The following is a 25,529-nucleotide window of genomic DNA, read 5'->3' on the forward strand; positions in this document are numbered from 1 at the left end:
ACCCTTAAGCCCGCTGTCTCTCGGGATGATGACACTGTTATTGTGATTGTGTTACTGTCTATTGTCTTGTCTTCTGTTCTATTTATATACCGCACCCGAGAGAGACTAATGAGAAACACTTTTCACGGTACTAGGCACCCGTGTAAGTATAATGACAAAGTTGAATTGAATCCCGGACTGCCCGGCACGGTCTGCAGGCAGACACGCTGCGCTTTCAACTCGCTGAGGCAGTGAAGAAACACACGCTGTTGTGTGACCATAACCCCGCTTTTGGACAAGTTGTATACAGTTGCGTCGTCGTCATGTTATTGTCCCATGGTGCCGAGATAGAAAGCAAGAGCTTGGCAGTTGCGACACTAAATTTACTGTTCGTCAACATGCCCCCAAGATCCCGTGTTCAGTTGCCTTTCACACATACAGAAAACTGTAACCTTGACGAGAATTATGTGTCAGCAATATATATATATATTACTCTGTAATAACGGTATTCGCTGGCCGATCCAGAACCCAACCTGATTTAATGAGAGTCGAGAGCGCCGAGACGCGACTGGCAGCACCCTCACCTTCATCCCTAAACTTCCTCAACACATACATCACAAATCCTACACGGCTGCGTGCATTTATTCGCTCACTTCATATAAGACTAGCTTTCGACGTTAGCTGTAACACACGCACTAAACACGACGAAACAGCGTTTACCAGTACCACTAAAAGCGCAACACCCTTCCTACCGAAAGCTCAACCTCGCGCATGCGCAGCTCACGCCGTCCCCCCCCCCTGCCCGTACATTTCCGAAAGGGCTCGGACGCCGTTCGGTAAACTCCGTCTCGGCTTCGGCATATTCCGGCGCCGGCTCGGCCCTACCCGATGGTGCTTGCTGAGCTAATTTTCGTCTCCCTCGTTCTCCGTGTTGTTGTTTCCCGGTGACGCGGCGGAGGTGTAGCCTGACGCGGTCTCTTACGTGTCGGCCTGAATAAAAGTGGAGCTCCGGGGGCCCGGGAGTGACGGAGGGAGTCTGTACCGGTAAGAGAGGAGAAGTGTCCTGGGGGGTGGAGGGAGGCAGGACGCGTCCCGGAGCGGGTGCGAGTGTCGCTGGCCCCGGCCCCGGGGAAACAAAGAGAATCATGGCGGCTGCGGGGCTCGCAGGCGAGCTGGCTGAGGCGAGGCGAGGCGGGAAGGGAGGGGAGTCTGCGGACTGACCACACGGAGGGAGCGGGCCAGGACGACAGCGGCGCGGGTGTGTGCACAACTTATTTCACCCCCGCCGAGACGGCCCTGCCCGCCGGAGCCGTGCGACACCCGTGCAGGCGCCCTCCGCGTCTGTGTGCTTGTGGCGCGTTTGTGCGCAAAAAATAATACTACTACTAATAATAATAATAAACAGTAGTGTGATGCAACCAGAAATAAATAAGAATGCGGAGATAACGGTCCGAGGTGGTGTTTATTTTGGCATTGGAAACGTAGCTGCCCCCCTCTTTTTTTAAAAAAAAACCCCAAACAAAATCCTCATCTTTCCCTGCTGTAGAAGAGGCTGCTTTTGTGTCAGTTTCTCTCCCCCCCCCCCCCGTTTCGGAAGATCTCCACTATGGCTGTGCAGCTGAATTTGAAATACAGAAATATGCATGCATGCACACACATATTAAAAAAACAACAACAACAACAACAACTGCTGCTGCTGAACCCGTGTCGACGTCGCCGGGCTGTGTTCGCAGAGCCCGGTGTCTGCGGGTGTCGGTGTGGGGCTCCCGGGGGATTGTAGTCGCGGGCAGCCTTCGTGGCAACTAAGATTTCTCGGCGTTTCCGAAGAAGATGGGGGAGTGCAAGAAAAACGCGGCATTTTTTTGTATCTGCGGCACACCTCGCCCTCGGTGTGGAAGCCGGGGTGGGGGGACGTACATGTGTGTTAAAACGGGCCCCAGATCAATGCAGACAGCTGACGGGTAGTGATCTATATATATATAAAAATAGCGAGCTGGCCGAAGGAGGGCCGATCAAGTCCCCCTGTGTGGTGTGGGGGGGGGGGTCCCCAGTGCCTATCCGGGCCTGGCCTGCGCCCCCCCGGTCCCAGCTGACATGCCTGTCCTCGGTCTGTTTTATTTTATTTTCCTAAATAGCGGGGGCGGGGGAGGCCGCCCAGGGGTGGGTGTGACCCGTTCAGCCTGCGGGCTCTTCTTCACACACACACACACCCACCCCACCCCACCCCTACCTGGGCGATCGGGCCGCAGGATCGGCGCGTTTGGTGCGTTTTAAAGGCACCGGGTCGTTTCTGGCGCAGCGATCCCCCCAGTCAACAGGCCAAGGCGCTGGGAAGCCGGCTTGGCGGCGGGGTCTCCGGCGGAATCCGGCCCCCTGACCAAGAAGACCGGCGCTCAGAAATCCGGGTTTTATGCAGCAGGAGAGGAGCTTCACTTGCGTGATGAACTACACTGCAGGGTGGAAGAGCCACACTTGCAGGTGTGAACTGGCTTCTCAGATCGCAGAGTTCCCTCTCCTATCGGCTTGGCGGTCTTCAGAGATCCTGCCCCGGGGGAAACAAGTAAATATTTCCCGAGCAGTGTTCTGGCGCGGAGCACTCCTTTGTTTTGGGTGTTTGCGTGGGAGGAGGAGGGGTGGGGGGGCAAACACCATTAACCATTTTTATCACGGAAGCCTCCTTAACACGGTTTGCCATCGTGGGGAATTCCGCGTGGAATTGTTTCCAAACACTTGATCAAATTTGTTCAAATCAGCAAAAAAAAAAACAGACAAAAAATGAAAGGGCCAGTTTTTTATATTTCTCTTCGGTAGAGGAGGATACAGTGGGGGAAAAAATATGCTTAGTTTTATTTTCTATAAACAGAAAACACATCACAATATTTTCCCCCTTCATCCTCCCAGAGGGCTCAAGGGCATTTAAAACTGTGAGCGGGAGGCGCGTCTTTACACAAAGGGTAGTGGGAGCGTGCAACAGGCTGCAGCTAGTTTCCAGCTCCTCTCCTTGGGGGTTTTGCCTGGTCTGCTCTGGGAAGCTGTGAAGCAGCAGATGTGGTTACTTTGAAGAATCAGACTGAAGCACATGAGCATCTCCCACACTGCAGCGGTGTGGAATATATATATATACAGAACTGTAAGTTTACGCTCTAAATGAAGTTGTTAAAACTACGCATAAATTAACAGAGAGGAGTCGCTTCTTTTAAGCCTGTTTCTGAGCGGATGAGGAATACGTGGAATATGTGGAGTGCTTCAGCAGCATGTCGTGGGAGGTGCAGGAATGTGGTCTGGAAGCAGCAGGCTGCAGAGGTACTGCATTACAGAGGTGCATGTGTGCCAAGAGGGAGCCACAAAGATCTCTCTGCTGGGAGTGGGTTTGATTTCTTCCCCAAGTGGGAAATGACCAGTTTTGTTGTTGTCGTTCCCTGTTAATGTTTTGCTTTGCCATGTTAATAAATGCGAGTGGGGCTGGTTATTTCCACAGGGCTCCAGTTCATTGGGCTCGACTCGTTGTGTGCAGGTGTGGTGGGAGGTGGGGTACAGGTGACGGTCGCAGTGCAGGGCTGGAGTTCGTGTTGAGTCCCCCTGCGTGCACGTCTGGTGGGAGATGGGGTACAGGTGACGGTCGCAGTGCAGGGCTAGAGTTCGTGTTGAGTCCCCCTGCGTGCACGTCTGGTGGGAGATGGGGTACAGGTGACAGTCACAGTGCAGGGCTGGAGTTCGTGTTGAGTCCCCTGTGTGCAGGTGTGGTGGGAGGTGGGGTACAGGTGACAGTCACAGTGCAGGGCTGGAGTATGTGTTGAGTCCCCCTGCGTGCACGTCTGGTGGGAGATGGGGTACAGGTGACGGTCGCAGTGCAGGGCTGGAGTTCGTGTTGAGTCCCCTGCGTGCACGTCTGGTGGGAGATGAGGTACAGATGACAGTCACAGTGCAGGGCTGGAGTTCGTGTTGAGTCCCCCTGCATGCACGTCTGGTGGGAGATGGGGTACAGGTGACAGTCACAGTGCAGGGCTGGAGTTCGTGTTGAGTCCCCTGTGTGCAGGTGTGGTGGGAGATAGGGTACAGGTGACAGTCACAGTGCAGGGCTGGAGTTCGTGTTGAGTCTCCTGTGTGCAGGTGTGGTGGGAGGTGGGGGTACAGGTGACAGTCACAGTGCAGGGCTGGAGTATGTGTTGAGTCCCCTGTGTGCAGTTCTGGTGGGAGATAGGGTACAGGTGACAGTCACAGTGCAGGGCTGGAGTTCGTGTTGAGTCTCCTGTGTGCAGGTGTGGTGGGAGGTGGGGGTTCAGGTGACAGTCACAGTGCAGGGCTGGAGTATGTGTTGAGTTCCCTGTGTGCAGTTCTGGTGGGAGGTGGGGTACAGGTGACAGTCGCGCTGCAGGGGTGACAGCTGCACCTTTGGCACCTGGCTCCTCTGCTGGCTGTGAGTCGCTGTGGAGGTCAGAAGGAGAGAGGCGGCTCCAGCTCAGGCTTGCCTGCGAAAAATAAGACCCCCCCCCCACACACACACACACACCGACGCATTTTCCTCAGGAATCCGTAGTTCCACATGTTGTAGTCCGTCTTGTTTCATTTCACAAGAAGAGCCGCCGTTTGTCAACCGGAGGGGCAGTTGATCACCTGGCGTTCTCGCCTTCCTGCCCGGCTCGCTCCGACAGGGGGGCAGTACCCCAAGGCAGAGCCGAGGAGAGCGGGGCTGTGCTGCCTGGGCTCCCGTCCAGCAGCGGTCTCGGCTGAAGCCTGATTTGTCAGCGCTGCCAGGTGGTCGTTTCTCTCCCCGCTCCCTGAGAGCGCTGCAGACAGTGTGGCGGCCCGCCCACAGGCATGTAGCCAAGAGCCTGATTTCACTGGGGCTGGTGGGCAGCTCAGCTCTGGCTCTAATGAAACAGCTGCTGCGTATTTCTTCTCCCGGTGGTGATTTTCTTTTCTCTATCTCTTCACCCTCCTCTTTGGCTCCTCCTTTTCTCTTCTTCTAATGTAATGTATTATAATAATAATAATAATAATAATAATAATAATGTTGCTTTATTAGCCCTATACAATTTCTTGCTTTAGGAATTTGTCTTTTTCCACACCCCAGCTTGCTCTCCATGAGACACACAGACACACAGACAGGGAGAGAGCAGCCCAACAGAGTAGGATTCCTCTGCCGGCTGTGGGATTTGAACCGGCAACCTTCCAGTCACAGGCACAGATCCTGAGCCACAGAGGTCAAACATAAATTTTAAAATAAGCTTGTTTAAGATGGGTGTAAGGCAGCCATGAAACTGAGCATACTCATGCACACCCTTATTCCAGCAGCTTTGCTTGAGAGAGTTAATACAGACAGTACGATAGAAGGGTAATGTTGTGGATCACAAGTTCTATGGGAAAATGGGTAGTACGGGTATTGTACAGGGATTTATTTCAGAGTTTATATTCTGACAGCTCTATGTCGCAGTGTTTTGAAAATGTTGGATTATGGGTTGCCCTTTGTAAGCCAGTCTTCTCCGTACGCTGGGCAGGGGAAGCTCCGGCTACTCTCTCACTGTCTCATCACGGTCCATCTTTTTCCGGTGTCACCCCTCTCTCCTTTCCCTCCAGAACCTCATAAAAGGCTTTGGCCAGACACACGCCTTCTCAACTACAAAAATTAGGCCCAGAAAGGGAGAAAAAAAGAGAAGACGTTCCAAAATGGTTCTTAAGTAGACTTCGAATGAAACGCCTTGTTTTAATACAGTGACGGTTTGAGTTTTTAATACTACCATAGTAGGATCATTTTGTAAAATTCAGCATGAGGCTTTATTATCTGTGAGCAGCTGGAAGCGCTAGATTACTGTGGGTCTGAAGAGTCTGCGTTGCTCTGAAACTTGTTGTGTTTGGATCTAAATGCGTAATGATCTCTATTGTGATTGCGACTTTAATAAGTGGACCAATATAATAGTGGCCCCTTCTGCTGACGTCACTTTTGCAGCTCTACGCACGGTTAGGTAACCTGCTCTGCAGCAGAGGCGTTTCTGTCCTCGTGTGACCTGAGAAGGGTGCGGGCTGTTCCACGTCCGCTACGCTTGGCAAAGAAACGGGAGTTTGTAATCGTGAGAAGCTGCACTTTGCACGGAAAGATCACGAAGGTGGATTTAATTTTATGTGTCTAAATGCCCCGTGCTGTAAGCAAAAAAAAAAAACAACAAATTTGAGTAGTTGTTTGCTAAAAGGCAGCAGGGTGGCGTGCCTCTTAGCACTGCTGCCTCTCGGGTCCCGGGTTCAATTGTGTGTGCACACAGTGATAGACACAGTGATTACTTACTAATCATAGCTTATAATGGCTTTCTTTACTGAATGTTATTTTTTAAAGTGTGATAATGCATCAACACTTACACAGTAAAATCACTTAAAATGACTTAATTAGTGGTAAAAAAGGAGAGAGGATTTTTAAACAGATTGTCAAAGTTTAAATTTGATTTTTTTCTAAGCATATTTAGTAATGGCATTGTTTGGAAAGTTTTGCTGAGGCATTAAAAGGACCCGAAGACTGAACAGGGTTGTGAACCAAGTTTAATGGTAAAAAAAAAAACGCGCGTAGTGTGAAATTCGGTGCTTAATCTCTTGTATTAGGGCAGAAGAACCAAAAAAAATCAATGTTTTTTAGCAACGAATACTGAACTAAACCTTTCAGGACAGGAGATAAAGAGAAGGCGCTAAGAAAGACGCCTTGGAGAAAACTTTAGGACTTTTCCTGACAGAGGGGCTGCTGAGATGTTCAGTACACTAGTATCACAGCGTGTCTTTGTGAAAAGGTGCTACTGGCATCAGGGCATTTGGGCTTCTAGGAGGTGACCAGGACTACAGCTGTACTTCATTACAGCAGTTCTATTATTAACCCCCAGCAAATGTGCAGAGCTGTGCTTCCCAGAGGATCCCCAGAAAGTCCCACACTGCAGGGCCGTAACCCACTTCATCCCCCGCTGAAGGGCAGGGCTCTGCACAGCCAGCCCCACTCCCTGCACATCAAATGGAGAAGCAGGAGATTACTTAGCCAGGTGAATGAAGTGCAGAATTTAAGGAGGCCAGATTCTTCAATCTCAAGATGGAATTGAGCCATAAAGCTTGGTTCACACGCCTGCTCAGTCCCTGGGTCCTGACCATGCAAACTGGACAGGAGCCCATCCGGCCAGCTCCGCTTCGCTCCTGGGGTGTGGCGAGCTCAGCAGGGGCTGTTGAGGCACGAGCACATGCTTTGTTAAGTCATGTGTTTCTTTATCCCAGTCATTAAGTAAGGGTTTGTTCTGTGCAAACCCTTCCCGAATAATAAGTGTAATCATGGATTAGAAGAAGTAAAGAAGGTATTTGGGAGAATTGCCAGAAGTCAGTAAACAAACTCAATGCCAATGTATTTATCTCAACTTGCACTATATGGTCCCGGGCACGCTCCGTCATCCTTCCCCGTTTGAAATAACACAGAATCTTCCTCAAGTGTGTCTGTAGCAGTTTGCTTAATTTAATACCGGCAGTGCTTACCTGGTACAAGTTTGTGTGGAACGCGTACTTCCCTGTGGTTAATACTGCAGTGTGGCAAAGTGTACACATGTTCAGTGTGTTCTGCGTTTACACCTTTCACTCTTCGCTGTTACAGCAGGACGTTCCTGAGTGTTTCTTACTCAGCTCATCAGCGCATACATTTCTGGTGGCACTGGACTCCTCTAACAGCTGTCTCATTCCGAAAAGAGGGATTAGGTTTTCCTTTTAAAAATATTAGAGGATAGCATAAATCTTTTTAAAAAGCTGTCAGTGCAGTCCTGTCTCATTGTAAAATGGGTAAGTCAGGGCTGATGGACTGTAGTTTAGAGAGCAGTATTGTCTGTTGAGTCAGGACAGCCATTGAATGCCATTGAAGGCATTGAAGTACTATAAACTCTTACAGTGAGGGATTGAGCGAAATGATCTTAATATTGAGGGGGTAAGATGATGTTTTTGTGCTATGAGTTAAATCTGTTAAATTAGTCTTCTTTTCTATTGCTTTTTATATATTCTTATATTCTCTCTGATCTCCCCTGAGCGTTCAAATCCTCGCACCTCATGTGATCTGCTGACCTGCAAAAATAATTACTACTGGTGCTGCACTAGTGCTGCGGCTTAAAACTGTGAGAGGAGTCTTCAGAAAGTTAAATGTTCAGCTGGAGGCTGGAAAGCTAACACTGATCAAAGGATTTGTGCTTCTGATATTGTTTTCACGTAATGTCCGTCTTTCCTTCGCAGGGGTTTTGCGCCGATGTGTAGTCTTCTCTCTTGATAATTGCACTCTGCTCTATTCCCAGTGCGAATTCATAGCTACAGAACCCTCACAGGTGTTGGCATCACCTTTGGCGGAGCCGTCATTCTTGCGTTGTTTTTCATTCGTAGCTAACTCGATGACCATGGAATCGGGTGCAGATACGCAGCAGGGTGGGGACACTGCTGTTGCAGAGACAGACAGCCAGCAGATCGGAGTGCAGGCACAGCCCCAGATCGCTGCCTTGGCACAGGTAAACCCGGGACAGACACACCTTGGGGACGGGGGGGGGCGGGAGGAATTCCTTTTTAAAAAAAATGTTAGATAGTTAAAATCGTGTCTTAAACCTTTCTGCCCTTCTCATCGCATTTGACTTTTTAAAATTCGATTTCTTAAATTTGATGTTCAGATTTCTCGTGGTACTTTTTGCTCTTGTACCGTTTTCTTTGTGTTCTGTGTCATAAAATGTCCTTCTAACGAGGTTTTAGGTAATGCTCAATGTGAAAAGTAAAACTGTGAAGGAGTTGCCTAGAGCAAGCACAGTGCAGTGTGTATCAGCAAAGTTCTGCGTGCTGAACTGTCCCCGTGCAGTTATTTAGCAGCAGGAATGGCAGTGTCCCATCGCCAGGTGGTGTTAATGCCCGTGTCTCCCATGTGCTCTGAAGGTGTCCATGGCTGCAGGTGCTCACACCACCTCCACTGGCCCCACAGTGACTCTAGTGCAGCTGCCCAACGGACAGACCGTCCAGGTGCACGGCGTGATCCAGGCAGCGCAGCCCTCCGTCATACAGTCCCCGCAGGTGCAGACTGTACAGGTGAGAGCCGAGAACGGTACCTTCACCCCCAACCCTCGTCGCTCCCCTGTCCGCTGTAGGGTGTACCTGCGTCGCACACTGCTCTCCATACAGGAGTGGGCGAATCGCCCAGGTGACCTACTGGTCCAGCACAGCCTTGACTTTCACCAGCAGATCCCTTTCTCTGGGAAGGACCTTTCTTGCATGTTACAATTTAATGTAATAAGTTGTATTTCAGTTGAGAGAGAGTTAAAGCTTCCTGCACTATCGGGTGAGTTGTCGACCCTCACAGAACACTCTCGATGAGACAGGCGGGGGGGGGGGGGGGGGAACTTCAGTGCAGTTTTTTTTAATTCTATTGTTAATAATTAGCAATGTTTTTCATTCTCACTTTTTGACTTAGACCATTTTTTTAAACAAGTATAGTCTGGATTCTGTCTGCCAGAGGGATTCCACCCCTGAATTAAAATATCTACGTCAAAGGCTTACGAGGGGGAGCGATTTCGGAATAGCTCAGTGAAGCTGGGATGCACGTCTCCGCCTGTTCTCGTCACCAAATCCACGCCAACAGGTGGCAGCTAAAATACGGGTGACCACAAGTGACTGGTTCAGTGTTGCATTGTTTCAGAATCAGACATCAAACAGCTTATGTAGGGACTCACTGAAAAGCCTGGTAGTTAGAGATGGCTAACGAGTGCGACGTGGGCAGTGCAGGCCAGGGCTGCAAACCTGAATCCTAGCCCTCGGCACGTTATAGAAAACCCTGAACGACTCCCTGTAATGTGCATAATCGAATCCCTTCCTTGTTTGGGGCTTCTCGGTCCCTTGCCAAGTCTGGTCAAGTCTCGTTCAAGGCAGCTGTCACATGATGGGGGTCAGCCCCGGTGACTGGAGAGGCTGAGCGCACAGGGGTGAGGCATGAGAGGCCAGCCTCAGAAATGCCTTGTGGGAAGGCGAGAAGCTTTTTTTGAGGCGTAGCCCACTGGGCGAGAGTTTCTTCTCCCTAATTTTACAGTGCATGACATAGTGGGAGCTGCGTGTGACCCTGTCCCACAGCAGAATGAGAGCTCTGAAAACACATTCAGATTTAGCACTAATGTGCGAGATTCCAGAGGTGTCCAGTTGCCCATTTTTTAGTTCCAGAAGCAGTTCCGTATCACGCAGCACGAAAGAACTAGCCACTAGAAAACGTTTTGGGTTGTATGCATTGTTATTTCAATTACAGACTGATTTCTCCTAGTTTTCTGTGTACAGTGCACACTGCTGAGCTGCTACCTGCAGGTCCATATGTCTGCATGCTTTCATTTTTAAGTATTAAGCATCTTACCTTTCTCTACAGAGTGAGCAATTAAAGTAGCGTTTAAATTAGTTTTGCTTGAGTTGCAAGGAGGCTGTACGCCAAATTAAGAAAACACTTCACCATTTTACGTTCATTCTAATGGCACTACTCTCACAATGCCTCCAGCAGGTCCCTGTGTGTGCGTGTAGGGTGAGAGGGCTTGTCTTTTTGAAAACCAAACTAATCATTATAGTTTTGTTACAGTGTTTCATAATGTGACTTCTCCAGCAACATTTTCACATTTTATAAAGCCGTACTCCCAAACGACCCTCACAGAAGTACTGTCTCCGGCACGTGGCAAGCAGTAGGATTAACTGCTGTGTAAAATCATTTTGCAGGACCTGCTGTCACTGCATGCCTGTCTCTGGGGTAGGTCCTGGCTCGCCCCAGAATGTCACCTTTGTCTTTCTAGAAATTAGAAAGTGTGCTTGTTAAGGGTTCTTTCCACTTCATTCAAAGAGGGGACTCTGGTCTTTTCCTTCTAATGAAGGGGGTGGGGCGCTGCGAGCGATCGGAGCTCCGGGGTGCGGGCAGTGAGCATTGGGGGAGGGGCGGGTGTGTTTCGGAGGAAAAACTGAGCGGGGCGGGTGTGTTTCCAGATCTCCACGATCGCGGAGAGCGAGGACTCGCAGGAGTCGGTGGACAGCGTGACGGACTCGCAGAAGCGCAGGGAGATCCTCTCCAGGCGGCCCTCTTACAGGTATGGCTGTGGAAACCGGGCCCGGGTCCGGTCCCGTTTCCTCTGGCGCCCCGGGGGGCCCTGTTCGTGAGCCCCCCCGCCGCCAGTCGACTATGTGTACCTCACAATGTGTAAGTCTGCAGTGAAGAACGGGCATGTCTTTAATTTGAGTTTGTAGTGAATTCATAATAATATAAGAAAGGATCCTGACTGCTTGGTATTCATCTGTTGTGACTGTACTGTCTTCACCCTGTTTAAATGCCCAGGAAACATAGAATGACACGTCTTCTTTTGAGGTTGATATGGCTTTTTTGCAGCTTAGTGGGAACTTTACCCGAGCAGGCAGTACTTTCGACATTTATTGCTTTAGAAAATAAAATAAGGAAACCCTCCTCCCCGCTCCTCATTTTTACCTCTGCAGAACGTCCTGGGTCCGTTGTTATGTCCCGCCAAACCTGCTTTAAAAATAAACTCCCTAACGGTGGGCTCTTGTGTGTTTGATCACTGACTCCGGTGCCGTTCTGCTGGGCAGGAAGATCCTGAACGACCTGTCTTCGGACGCCCCAGGGGTCCCGCGGATAGAGGAGGAGAAATCCGAGGAAGACTCCTCCGCTCCCGCCATCACCACCGTCACCGTGCCGACGCCAATTTACCAGACCAGCAGCGGGCAGTACAGTACGTGGCGGCGGAGGTCCCTGGAGGGGTGGGGCGGTGTCCCGTTGCGGGCAGCTGGGATTGGGATCTTCTTCAGGCAGCTCGCCTCGGAGTGCCCTAGATAACGGCTTTCACTCCCTCGGCTCGACTGGGAGCTGTTTGCTTGGCGGCGATTTAGTTTTTTCTTTTCAAGCTAGCAAACGGCATTCATGCTTAAAAGCAATTCAATGCAATATAGTAGTAAACGTCTGGGTTTCAACCAAGGGAGCAGGATTGGACACACTAAGAATGGGACTGTCTGAGGAAGGCCTACTGAAATACTGGACCACCCAGTCATACTTAAGTTCATTTAATCAAGCGGCAGCAGTAGTGGGTATTGGTTTTGACATGGTGCATGTGGATTTTCAGAAAGAATTTTGTCAAGTTCCTTGTAAGAAAATCTTAATTCTCAAATTGCAGGCAGTAGGCATTCGGGGAAATGCTTATTTAAAGTCAACACACCCCTTTCAAAGTAACACATTTTATGGCCCAACAGCTTGAAATCAGATCCCATTCAATCAGAATTTATTTGACCCTTATTTGTATATTGTAACACGCAACCTCCCAAGTCAAAAACAAATGCTCAAGCATTCTGTGAAGTAATTAAAAACGAGAACCTAAAAAATGAACTCCTTGCATTAATCAGTCAGCCCTGCAGGTACAGGGTTTGATCACATATGAAAGCCAACTGTATGATACGAACAGCAATGTGCACAAGTCTGTAGTTCTTTTCAGCATAATTTTTAATGTATGAAGTGACATTAGCGTTTTTAATTTTCCTAATATTGATCTATATTCCTTTTTCTTTTTCAGTTTTTCCACGTTTTGATTCTATTTTGAAATGAGTTTGGAGGCGGTCATGTTATGTATAATTCTAAGATTATAGTTGCAAACATCACTTTTTGGGGCATTTTTCAAGCCGGTGGCTGTGTCGGCATGCGTGGGCTGCAAAGGGACAGGTGGAGGCTCCTTCCGTGCCCTGTGCGGGGCCCTGGCTCACTCCGGCTGTGTCTGGCTTTCCCCTAGTTGCCATCACCCAGGGAGGGGCCATCCAGCTGGCCAACAACGGCACCGACGGCGTGCAGGGGCTGCAGACCCTGACCATGACCAACGCTGCGGCCGCCCAGCCGGGGACCACCATCCTGCAGTACGCGCAGACCACGGACGGCCAGCAGATCCTGGTGCCCAGCAACCAGGTGGTGGTGCAAGGTGAGCAGCGCTGGAGTGGTGACTGCTGGACTGTTGCACAGCACAGCGGGGGTGGGGGGGTGGGGGTCGTGTCTCCCGGATTCGCCAGGGATGGTATGAACTGTGCCTCTGTGGGGGGGGCTGGAAGCCGCAGCAAAGTCACAGTTGTTGTGAGAAGGGCCATCTTCTGGAGAACACCAAGGAAGACGAGCACAGGCTGTATTCCCTGTGGTGCCCTGAGTCCAAGCAGTTTTGCAGGAAGGTTTATAGTCAGAGTACAGCGCCGGTCACCCTCTGTTATTGCCGCGAATGGAGCTTTAGAAGTGATCATTACATCTGCATTAGAATTATAGAAAATACATCCGCACACACGGTGCAGTGCTTGTTTCTGATAAGGTTATCCCGGTCTTACAGGAATTCCTTAAATGTCATACTCAGGAAAGCCATGTCGGGAATGAGCCCAGACTGGGTCAGGCTATATCATCCTGCAACTCACAGCTGGCAGCCCACTGAAGCTCAGCAGGGGTGAGCTTGGCTGTACCTGGATGGGAGACCTCCTGGGAAAGCTGAGGTTGCTGCTGGAAGTATCAGTAGGGGGCGCTCACACTGCAGCCTGTGTGGGTCCTGATGGCCCATGTTTTGCGAGGGGGACAGTGTACTGTAAAAAGGCACCGTCCTTCAGATGGGAGGTATAACCGAGGTCCCGAGTCTCTGTGGTCATTAAAAATCCCAGGGTGTTTCTCAAAAAGAGTAGAGGTGTTCCCCTGGTGTCCTGGCCAGATTTCCCCCTGGCCTTTACCAATCATGGCCTCCTAATAATCCCCATCTCTGAACTGGCTTCATCACTCTGTTCTGCTCCCCACTGAGAGCTGGTGTGTGGTGAGCATACTGGCGCACTATGGCTGCCGTCGCATCATCCAGGTGGGATGTCACACTGGTGGGGGTGGAGGGGAGCCCCATTACCTGTAAAGCGTTTTGAGTGGAGTGTCCAGAGAAGCACTGTATAAGTATAAGAATTATTATTGTTACACTGTGGGGCGCGTGACTCCGCAGCCCCTCAGCAGCACTAACACGCGCCTCGCCTCTCTGTGCCTCCCTGCTAGCTGCCTCGGGGGACGTACAGGCGTACCAGATCCGCACCGCGCCCACCAGCACCATCGCGCCCGGCGTCGTCATGGCGTCCTCGCCGGCCCTGCCCACGCAGCAGACGGCCGAGGAGGCGGCCCGCAAGCGAGAAGTGCGGCTCATGAAGAACAGGTGAGCGGGGTGGGGGGGCGGCTGCGCGGCCTCCGCGTGCCGGGCGACGCCGAGGAGCTCTCTGCTGACGTTCTCGGCTGGGACTTGGGGGAGAGTGTAGGTGACGGGGACCAGAAACGATTTAAAGAAAGTTTATTAAACACTTGCTGAGCTAGGCCGCCATGCTCTCCTCCAGCCTTTCTCTTCTAACAGTGTATACCAGCATGCTCATTGGGTCAATTGCTGCTCTCAGTACGGTGGCTCACTAGGCACAAACATTACGAGTGCTCTACATGGAGGAGATGAGATAAAATCACTTTATTAGCCATATACAATTTCTTGCATTAGGAATTTGTCTTTTCTCATACCTCAGCTTGCTCTCCATGAGGCACACAGATGGGGAGAGAGAAGCTTGGGGCCAGAGCACGGGGTCAGCAATTAATATGGCTAGAGCAGTTGGGGTTAAGGGCCTTGCTCAGGGGCCCAACGGAGTAGGATTCCTCTGCCGGCCGCGGGATTTGAACCGGCAACCTTCCTGCCACAGGCGCAGATCCTGAGCCACAGTGCCGCCACACTACCCAGGTGGGGGGGGGGGGGGTCAGCACCACGTTTTCAGCCCACGTGCTCCTTGCTCACTCTCGCCTCTCTCTGGTCCTCTTTCAGGGAAGCCGCGCGCGAGTGTCGCAGGAAGAAGAAGGAGTACGTCAAGTGTTTGGAGAACCGCGTGGCCGTGTTGGAAAATCAGAACAAAACTCTGATTGAGGAACTCAAAGCACTTAAAGACCTGTACTGCCATAAATCCGATTAGCTCTCTGGGTACTTTACTGCAAGCCTGTACAGAAACTGAGTCCAGTGCTCAAGATCTGGACAAGAGACTCTTGTTTTCTAAATGTTTTTTTTATGCTACGAACTGCCTATATGAAATTACAGGAATAGGAAAGGCGGGGAAAAAGGAGAAACAAACTTACGCCTGAGGTCTTGGAATTCCCTGTCTTTAACAGTGGATCTTGACAAGGAAAAGGAAATGTGGGCAAGACTTTTTAATCATGGATGCCATTTTTTTTTTAACTCATCTCGTTAAGAGAGAAAATTGAGGCGATGGTGGTGTTGGTGGGGTCTCCTTCCCCCTCTCTTTCTCTCTCTCTCGGCCGCCCAACAGGGGGCGCTGTTGGCAGACTGCAGGGGGAGGAGATCTCTGTGCCCCGGCTGCAGGGAGGGGCGGGGGTCTGGTCTGGCTCTGGGGGGGTCCCACTGGCCTCTCACACCTGTCCCGTTCGTTGAGCACTCTCTGTCACGGGGCCACCAGCCCCTGGGCGGCAACACAGATCACAGCCACTCTGGAACACCAAGGCAGATGGACGAGTGGGAAGAGAAGCACACGGAGGAGCCTCGTGATCTCAAGAGCGTGGAGCCCTGCAGCTTTCCAGCTCCTCGCCCAGTGTGCAGCGGAGCTTGATCAGCTGCAGCAGTGCAGGCGTGGGGTCTGGGTGCTACACCGGTGATTGCTCATCACCCCTTCAAGAAAAGATGAGCGGGTTCGTGGGGGTTCAGCGGGTTAGTCTGAGCGTGTTGAGTTGGATCCTTTCAGCTCACCTGAAATGAGGAGGCGTGTTAGATAGCGTGTTGGAGTGAGGTTTACTTTCTGTGGCTGGTATGCGAACCCTGTACCCTTTGCAGCATTTGATAGGTGTCTCACACTTTTCAAAAGCGGATCGGTGATCTGCTCGTGAAATATTGGTTTCAGTACTCCTTCCAGTATTTTTTTGTGTTGTCAGAATTTCATTATTTACCTTATAAAGGTATTGCTGATCGGTTCAGAATTAAAATGAGCTGGGTTCAAGATGGGTCCTGGTTTAATTCATAAAGCAGTTACTCATGACAGTCTGCGAATTGATTTAATAAGTAATGAGCACATATCAACAAGTCAGGCCTTTGGAAAATAAACTGCACACGAAGACATACACGTACTGAAAGCAGACCAGTGGTTATCCAAGTTAGCTGTCATCTAAGACGGTTTTCTTTTCTGATGCACAATTTACACCAGAACATTTTACTCTCTGGCTTGTGGATAAAAATCAGGGTTCTTGCACAGTTAGATCACAAAGAGCTAGACGTTTTTTTCCCCACCTTCCCAGTTTATTACTGCTCCCTGGGTGGCATGAAGCACGGTATACTAAGCAGATGGTGAACAGCTGCATTTTACTAAGGGAATAGTCAAATATACTGAAGTTCACACACTACTTGTTTTCTTAATAACTTTACACCCTTCTAAGAAAAAGTGTATATTGTGCATTTGTAAAAACGTATTGAAATCGTTTTTCAGCTCTTTCTTTGTAAGACGCGAGAATAACAAAGGCACCTGCACACCGAGATGAAGATGTTCCCATCTCCTGTCTTTGGCTGTTTTTTTTCCCACGTCTTTCAGGGCTGCAGATTATTACAGAGACAGGCTGCAGTCTTTCAGCAGGCCTTGAGCACTAACCTCAGTCCTTCTTTCCCAGAGGGGGCTGAGGTTAGCAGAGAATGCAGCACAGCTTCACTGTTCCGTGCCGGGCTGTATCCCAGGCGGAGTGCTTGGGTCAGACTAGTGCACAGGTCAGGCTGATGGGCCGCTGAGGCCGGTGGCCAGGGGAGAGCTGGCAGGGTGGACAAGCTGCGTGTTCGGGACGTGCCTGTTGTGGGGAAAAGGCAGAAGGCTGGAAAACAGAAGCTCAACTCCACGTTTTGCGATTATAGGTGCTAACCGGACAGTTACACTGTGTGCCACTTAGCACCCCCCCCAGCCACACAGCATGTGAAGAGGCCAGGTGTGAACTCGGCCTTTGACCTGAGCTGTGTACAGGTTATGGCCAACGTATCCTGGGCAGTAAGTGCCCTGCGGACAACCCAGCGTCTGGGTCAGGGAGTCTCCTCCACAGCATGCTGCAGTGCCACACAGCTGTCCCGCCAAGGAACGGGGCCTCGTCTTGTCCCAGCTCACAACACGGGGAGGGGAGGGCAGGACTAGTTTCTTCCTGGTAGGATGCCACATTGTATTATAAAGTAGCCAGTGGTCATGTTTTCATTTTATGCTGCAATGTATTTTTTTTTCTTACAAAAGTTGCCGTTTGTTTTTTTTTTTGTCTTTATTGTGATGGAGGTGGAGTTTGCTGACCCCAAAAGACCTCGCTCTATTTGGCCTCTGACTGGGACACACTATTTCCAGCTATTACCTTGGCAGCTATTCCGAACAAGGCTTTGAGATGTTACTTCGTGTTCCGTTCCATTGTCTGTAAGGAAGTTGGGAATGTTACTACCAGCGCATCAACTCTGACAGGTTTATCTGATATGTGTTTTTTTTTTAATGTTTTTATGAACAAACGAATCATTGAGCAAAGTAAACGGCAGCAAAAAGGGCCAGGAATTTTCTCGGGAGAGCAGCGATGTTCTTTCATCCATACAGATTGTCTGTTAACGCCGGTCTGGGTGTTGAGGAGAAAACATCAGAACTGTAGATGATTAATCCGTGGTGACAAAACTGCAGAATGAAATAATGAACTGGATTGTTTTGTTCTGTGGTAAGTTAACACGCTGGAAAGCAGGGTGGCTGCAGGTATCCAGCTGAAATCCTGTATTTGGAGCGTGGGGTTAAAAACAGCTTCCTGGCTGGTTGCAAGAACCATTGCTCTCCACTGAGAACCTTCTGCAGGACATTACTTTAATTATGGTAATTAAATGTGACAATTAGGCCCCATATTTCATCATCGTCATCATATCTTCTGAATTGTGGGACTCGCAGAAATCTTCTGTTTTCACAAGGAATCGTTTTGTTGAGGGGGAGGGGAGCACGATAATTTTCTGAAAAACAGAGAGTCTTCATTTGCTCAGCGAGAAATGATCTTCCCATATCTGGTCGCCCTTTAAGGTCTTGTTTTTATGTGGTAGACCGCAAAGACCTGGGGCTGGGTCAGACGCTAAAACTTTACAGAATATGAATGAACTGGATTGTGAATATGAAAGAAAACAAAGTCACCGACAGGTGATCTGTCTGTAGGGTTCACATTTTCAATTGCATGTTTCTCTTTGATTTGAGGAGCTAAAAGGAACAAGAAATCTTACATTTATATAGTTGCTATTTTTATTATGGATACAGAAGAGTGCTGATACAGTATTGCTTTGCTTGTTTTATTTTTATACATTAAAGGCTTGTTAAAATTTATAGAATTCATAGTATTGTATATGTTTAATATTATATGAGGGGGAATAAGCAATTAATCCACAGGGTCAGTGTGCTGCTCTTGCCTTTGCTATTAATAAATGTATTCAAACAATAAAGTGCGGCCATAGGGGTTTGCAGTTCTAACAGATCGAGGTTTTGCTCTGCAGTATAAATGGCGGTTTTAAATTGGGAAAGGTTTATTCTGATGATTCTTAAGTCTTCAGTGTTTGGTTCCCTAGGGCCTTGCAATATAGGGGCAATCAAATACGACACCTGACTTGCTCCAGATTTTCACACCACCACCTGTCAGTTGGTCATTTGATTTAGCCCACCCCTTACCCAGACCAGCACTGGAAAGGACTGAAAGACCTGGTGTTTGACTAAAACTGTAGCATCAGGAGGGTGCAATGCACGGGTCTGGTGCAGCCAGCTGAGCACTGAATGACTTAAGCGCGCCAGTTCTTTTGATGAACTGGTAAAGGCTAGAAGATGCTCATTGACGTTTTCAAGCTGTCTGCCGTCTAGCTGCTTGCGCAAACCCTGCTGTAAGGACGAGACATGCCTCAGGGGCAGTCTTTCTTCTGTCCTCACCCCTGAGCCTGTCATCCCCGTCCTGTGGCTCCTAGGCCTCTCTGGTTCAGCTGGGGATGGGACTGGCGTGTGGTCCACGATGCAGTTAACCAAGAAGACCTCTCGCCCCGGGACCCCATTCTTTTGTTTACCCCAGTGTGCTTGAAGAGGGAGCGTTCAAGCGCTCAGACTGAACCCAGATCACTCCGAAAGCAGCCTGGTGTGGCACTGAGGTTCTGCCAAGAACCTAGGACTCACCTCTGCACTTGTTGACCCCCGTAGCTCGGAAATCTCTGCGAGGTGAGGGACATCATTAGAGGGGTCATGCAGCATAATCTGTTGCGCATAGGAATTCAAAAAAGGAGCACTTCTTCTAAGTGCGTGTTCTAAAGTAAATGTATATTTTAGAACAAAAACCTGCAATGTTCTTGCCTGCTGCCTGCAGTACTTCATTTTTGCCTAGGGAAAAAGATGGCTGGTATAGACTTACAGCACTCACAGCGTGAGGTTGTGAAATCAATGTTTTGAATAAACGAGCACGGCCCATACTGATCTGAGTGGATAGAATATGGATTGGTAGCACATACTATTTTATGGTTAAAAAAAATATTTGAGACTCAATTATCAACATTGACTATAAATGTCTGGGCCGGTTTAGTGCTGGTAAACCTTGTGACTGCCCCCTCATCTGAATGTGGTATGAACACTTTTTTGTTAAGGAAAAATTTCTCTCTGTACTTCAAAATTACAGGATTTGCCATTTTTTTTAAAAAGGGAGCAGAGAGCACCAGAGTTCATAAACAAATTGAAACCCGAATCGATTAACGAGATGTGATGCACCACTCTGCTTTAATTAAATGCATCCATGCCTTTTGAATGCCTATGTTAACTAGATTCCTGCTGGATTGTACTAGCCTTAGACTGAGCCTGGCATTGCTCAGCTAATGAGCTGTTGGCACCTGTTGAGGTGAGCTCACTGAAGGCCAGCTTAAACCACAGCTTCAGCCGTGCCTGTGAAATCCAGTGAGACTTCCAATGATTATCCTGCACCGCCCATGTGAATTAAAGTAATTGGAGGAGAAGGACAAAAGGTACTACAAAGGCCAGCACAGCAGGTCAGTTCTGATACCATCTTTGATTTCTTTTGTACAGCATCTTTCACAGTGAAGTGTCAAGACAGTACTTTCTCAAAATGTCAAGCACCACAAGGTGGCCTTTGCCAACATCTTTCGTCCTCTCCTCCTCCGGTCCAGCCCATGCACATAAAGTAGCACCCCTATCATTATCCCAGGTGGAAACAGGCAATGATAAAGCTTCTCGCATAGGGTCACCAGGCACAGGTGAGGAGGAGCAATGCAGTTCCTGGTTTGCGAATTCCAAAAGGCAGCAGTCACACCCAAGCACCTCACCTCAGTGCTGGTTTTGTTTTTTTAAAATTTGTTTTTCCACGCAGCTTGCCAAGCCTAGCCCTCCTAGGGAAAGCACTGTATTTAGCTCAAGGGAGCATGTCCCTTTCTGCGTTTCTTCCACGATGGCCACCTTGTCTTCAGATGGGGTTATTCGGCGGCTGTCCAGGCTGTGTGCACGGTGCTCACAGAAGAGCTGTGAGAAAAGCCTCAATGACATGGCGTGTGTAACTGTCCCTGGTGCTCCAGAACTGCCAGAGAAGAGGAATTGTGTTTTATAAATCTTTTTGTGCTTTATTTGTACAATGCCAATTTTACTAAGCATAATTTTTAAACACTATGTGTGTGTATATATATATGAAGCTAGCAGCAATTTTTGTGTTTCGGTAGCGTAGCGGTACACTGTCTATATTAACTGTCTGTGAATCTTTACGGTTTCATTCACTCCTGCATTGCGATTAAAAATCTCTGCACCCGCCTTGTTTAAAATGAACGTTTTGTGACACCGATCTGTTGTAACACCCTTTTATAGACTTATGTAAAGCCACATTAAAAAAATGCTTTTAAAGTTAACTGTTTTCTATTTGGGGGAAAGAAAATGTATTAAACTGTTTTGAGCTTGACTTAAAATCTCTGCTCGAGAGTGCTTTCCACTTCATCTCCTCAAATCAAAAATATAAAAGTGTGTATTACAACTTCTAACCAACTTTTTAAAATATATTTTAAACTGTCGAACACAAGTGAATTAAATGGATTGAAATGATAACTTCAAAGGATTGAAACAGGATGGATAATAGATTGAAACAGTAGCGTAACAGTGTTAAATGAGCTTTTGTAAGTCAGCAAGACAGTCACTTTGATTTCTGTATTAGTGTAAAAATATTTTACTTTGCATTGGTCAAATCTCCAGTTTCTGGTATCAGAAATGTCTGCAACTTTCACTAGGATGAAATCAAAGGGAGAAAAGCATACAAAAAAGGACATCAAGCCAGAATACATGAGGCTGTGCATATTTACACCAACATCAATAACTCTTTCCAGACAGAAGCCTTCAAAGTGTTCATGGTGGGCAAGTATTAACACTCTTGTGATCAACTCATTGGTTCGGCTTTGAAGACTGTTAGGAAAACCAAACAAGCAGCCATGAAGACAACCTTGCCCTTTTATAGCAGATATCAAAATGAATATAAAATAATCACATACACCATATTGGTAATGACTGTATAAAGGAATTTAAAATGTACAGTGCTGCTGTCCACAAAACACACGAACGCATCTACATGACGTAGACGCATCCACCTGGGGTCCTGAACAGATGGATGAAGACCCTTCTCTCAAACGATGAAGACCTGCGCACGCCGTATTTCCCGCTTGATCCCCCCGGGTCTGGAAGAAGGCCAGCAGCCTTGAAACGTCTCGGCACAAACCAGCACTCCCAGAACTCGCCCTGCTGACGAAGACCACCGAGCGAGGGCGAGGAAGAGCAGAGCCGGGCTGGGGCAGTTCCCTCGAGTGGCGCTACAACCTGCCCCTTGAGTACACCCACCGGGGCCGTGCCTGCTGTCACAGGTCCCGCCCGGCGGGCCCGGCGCGGCGCTTCACAGCCCGGTAGACGTGAACGTCCCTCTGGGCGTGGTAGTGGACCTGCTCCACGGCGAAGCGCCGCCCCAGCGCGGCCAGGAAGGCCCGGTCCCGCTCGTAGCGCAGCCGGCAGGCCAGCAGCACCACGGCGCGCTCCGAGCTCAGGTGCTCCAGCGTCGCCAGCAGGGCCGGGAAGGTCTCCTCCAGGTAGACGATGTCCGCCCCCAGGACCAGGTCGTAGCCGCCCGCGGCGTAGCGGTGCAGGGCCTCGCCCCAGGCCAGCTCGGACACCTCCGCCGCGCCGCGCAGCTCCGCCGGCAGGTTGGCCCGCACGTTGGCGCGGAGGAAGTCCAAGGCGGGCTCCCGGTCGGTGAGGGTCACCCGCGCCCCTAGGACACAGCGCACGGGTAATCCGGCGGCACTTGCCGAAACCGCGCACGGGCCCTTCAGACGTCAGCCCCCCTTCCCAGCCTGCACTGCCAAACCAACCCCCCCGCCTGAATGAGACCGATGGGGCGTGCGCGCGGCCAGATGACACCGAACGCAGGTCGCCAAGCAGCCGTGCGCGTCCTGCCTAGGAGCACGGAAGATTCAGCCTGTTGCAACATAAACCACTGCGATCAGAGTCTAACCGGACAGGTGTCTGCTCCTGTTCCACGAACCATTCTTCCATTCTCCCAACCCACAGGGCGAAACACGGCTTTTCAAGGTGCCTCCTCCTACAGGGACACCTCCATCACAATTTCAATGCAGCGCAGTGCTGCACCGTGCGTGCTGGGGGGAGTTTTTCCAGCCTCCGCAGAACAGTGCCTACGGAGCCCCTGACCGCCGGTACTCACCCAGCAGTGTTGCCACGATGCCCACCAGCCCGGTGCCAGCCCCCAGCTCTATGGCCTTCTTCCCCCGCAGCTCCACCTCGCCCAGCTCCAGGTACATGCACAGCACCACGGCCTGCAAGCGGACAGGACAGCACAGGTCTGCACAGAGCTGCAGGGCACGCCCCGGCCCCCCCGCTGGCCAGACCCGCACACCCCAGCCCCCCCGCTAGCCACACCCCCACCCCTCCGGCCCCCCGCTGGCCAGACCCGCACACCCCCACCCCTCCGGCCCCCCGCTGGCCAGACCCGCACACCCCAGCCCCCCGCTGGCCACACCCCCACCCCTCCGGCCCCCCACTGGCCAGACCCCCACCCCTCCGGCCCCCCGCTGGCCATCCAGAGACGCCCCGGCCCCCCGCTGGCCAGCCCCCCACCCTGCTGGCCAGCCCCCCCGCTGGTGCACAGCTAATTTCCCATCTGGGACAATAAAAGGATGTAAGGAATTGAGCGAGTGAGGCAGATCCTGGCCCACAGCAGCCAGAGAGGCTCCCCCACTGCCCGCGGACAGCCTCCGAGGATGAGCCCCAGCGCTTCTGTTTGCAACCAACACTGGAACGCTCGGCCCTCCAGTTTCACATTAGCGTTGGGGGGAAATGGTTGCGTCAGCTAGGCAGGAGGCCTGAGCGCCTGGCCACTCGGTTCAGTGGCTGAAAGGGGGAGTCGTGCATTTAAAACGGAGGGGAGGCGCTTCTTTACACAAAGAGTTGTAGGAGTCCGGAACAAGCCCGATCACCCCGTCTCCTTTCAGGAAATGGCTGGGCTACCTCGTCAGACCGAGCAGCTTTTGAAGACCGAAGCAACTAGATGGAACCCTTTTGAAAAGTAAGGACGGCTCCGAGCAGAAGCCCACTCACGGCGTCCCAGACCACCGCCGCCACGCCCAGCCGGCCCCAGTCCTGAGCCACGCGCAGGCGGCGACCGGCGAAGCGGAACTCGGCGGCGGACTCGTGCAGCCGGGACAGCGCGGGCAGCGCGCTCTCTTCGTACGGGACCAGCGCCATGCTCCGCCGGCAGCTCCTGGGAGAGAGAGCACACCGGTCAGCCGGTCCCTGCGGCTCCCTGCCCACCCCGCTGCGGTACGGCATTAGCGCGGAGTTTGTTTTTAAAGGATGCATCTTCCTGAGTGGCCTGTCTGCCTGTCTCTCTGCCCCTCCTGCGTCCTCCCCTCTCCCAGCTTTTGTTATTCTGTGCTATTTAATCTTCGCTGTCTTTCTCACACCTGAAGAAGGCTTCACAGCCGAAAAGTTGTGTTTTCTCTCTTCCCTTTTCAGCATGGAATAAGCCTATTACATCTTCCTTTTGTGTCGTCTTATCTGCTAGATGAGCTACAGGGGCTCATTTCTGCTGGATTCCCCGTGAGCTGGATTCGTACAGTAGATCCTCACGTGTTGCACCTGACCCCCAAACACTGGCGACTTCTGTCCCCACAGCGGGCTGAGTCTTTATGAAACGTTGCTTAGCTACTACGAACTTGGAAAGTTACCACACACACACACAAAAAAAAAGAAAATCGTATTCAAAATCGTCACTGTTTTAATCACCCCTAAAAAGAAAATGTATAACCTTAATGTTAAACATTTGAAACCTATTTCTCTGAACAGGTTACAGGTTACTACCGAAACCTAATTCTCACGCTAAGGGTGAACTTTATTAACAACCCCACTCTACTATTATAATCTGTCGACCTCGGAAAAAGAGCTTCTCTCCCTGTCCTGGTAAGACGTCCTATCTAGAGCTGTGCTAGGTGTGAATTTGTAATTATTTTAAATAGGATATTGCTGCTAAAGTCTCGTAAAAAAAAAACAACAACTCCAGCTTACCAACTCGCGAACAATCAAGGACAGACCGGAAGTCGCTCAGGCAATCCCAGGCGTGCTAACGGGGAAGGGGGGGTCCCCATACAATCTCGCGATGTGATGATGTAAGTCTAGCTCTCAGTTCACGTGCTGATGCTCTAGCCTAGCGAGAGCAAAGTGTTGTTGGCAAAAGTCACTTGATAAGGAGACGTGTGTGTGTTCCTGGAGTGAAGAAAAGTTGCCAAACAGAAGTGTGGAGACTGATTTGTATAACAGGACATTTTATTAATAATAATAATAATAATTCATGCTGAAAAAAAAGAAGAAAGAAAACGCGACGTTTCGGCCGTGGAGCCTTCTTGAGCCTGAAGAAGGCTCCACGGGCGAAACGTTGTGTTCTCTTTCTTCTTTTTTTTCAGCAGGGAATAAACCTATTACTTGTTCCTTTGCAGCCTACGCATGCTGACACAGCTGCCCACCTGAACTATAACAATATTGTAACGAAACGGGGGTTCAGGTGGGCACCCTTGCCGCATTAGGTCGGCCCCCCACCGTCGGGGGCTCGAACCCGGGACTCCCGCGTCACTCAGCAGGGGCCCAGCCCGGTGAGCCAAAGAGAGATCTCCCTACAGCCCAGTAGCTGTGGTCCTGCTATCACAGGGAAGGGCGGTGACGTCACCTGCTCTGGTAAGCCGGCTCTTACACAGTACCCGTCGGCCGTAAGCGTTACAATAATAATCCTTACACTTATACAGGACTTTTCTGGACACTCCACTCAAAGCACTTTACAGGTAATGGGGATGCCCTCCACCCCCACCAGTCTGCAGCCCCACCTGGATGATGAGACAGCAGCCAGAGTGCACCAGTACACTCCCCACACACCAGCTCTCAGTGGGGAGGAGAGCAGAGTGATGAAGCCAGTTCAGAGATGGGGATTATTATGAGGCCAT

General features: G+C 50.3%; 2 protein-coding genes across 2 annotated transcripts; one reads left to right on the top strand and one right to left on the bottom strand.

Moving 5' to 3' along the window:
* The first annotated feature begins 909 nt into the window (after positions 1 to 909).
* On the top strand, positions 910 to 20,944 carry creb1b (cAMP responsive element binding protein 1b). Its single transcript, XM_088931117.1, has 8 exons — positions 910 to 1,023; positions 8,353 to 8,474; positions 8,887 to 9,036; positions 10,954 to 11,054; positions 11,566 to 11,708; positions 12,753 to 12,935; positions 14,018 to 14,171; positions 14,814 to 20,944. Exons 2-8 carry the CDS (start codon positions 8,361 to 8,363, stop codon positions 14,956 to 14,958), a joined length of 990 nt encoding a protein of 329 aa, XP_088787243.1. The 5' UTR covers positions 910 to 1,023; positions 8,353 to 8,360; the 3' UTR covers positions 14,959 to 20,944.
* A 248-nt stretch (positions 20,945 to 21,192) lies between these two features.
* On the bottom strand, positions 21,193 to 24,666 carry mettl21a (methyltransferase 21A, HSPA lysine). Its single transcript, XM_088931098.1, has 4 exons — positions 24,604 to 24,666; positions 23,638 to 23,800; positions 22,745 to 22,856; positions 21,193 to 22,294 (listed from the first exon to the last, which is right to left on the bottom strand). The coding sequence occupies exons 2-4, from the start codon at positions 23,782 to 23,784 to the stop codon at positions 21,888 to 21,890; spliced, it is 666 nt and encodes a 221-aa protein (XP_088787224.1). The 5' UTR covers positions 23,785 to 23,800; positions 24,604 to 24,666; the 3' UTR covers positions 21,193 to 21,887.
* Between the last annotated feature and the right edge of the window lie 863 nt (positions 24,667 to 25,529).

The sequence above is a fragment of the Atractosteus spatula genome, chromosome 13 (genome assembly GCF_055471065.1).
Source record: "Atractosteus spatula isolate fAtrSpa1 chromosome 13, fAtrSpa1.hap1, whole genome shotgun sequence".
NCBI lineage: Eukaryota > Metazoa > Chordata > Actinopteri > Semionotiformes > Lepisosteidae > Atractosteus > Atractosteus spatula.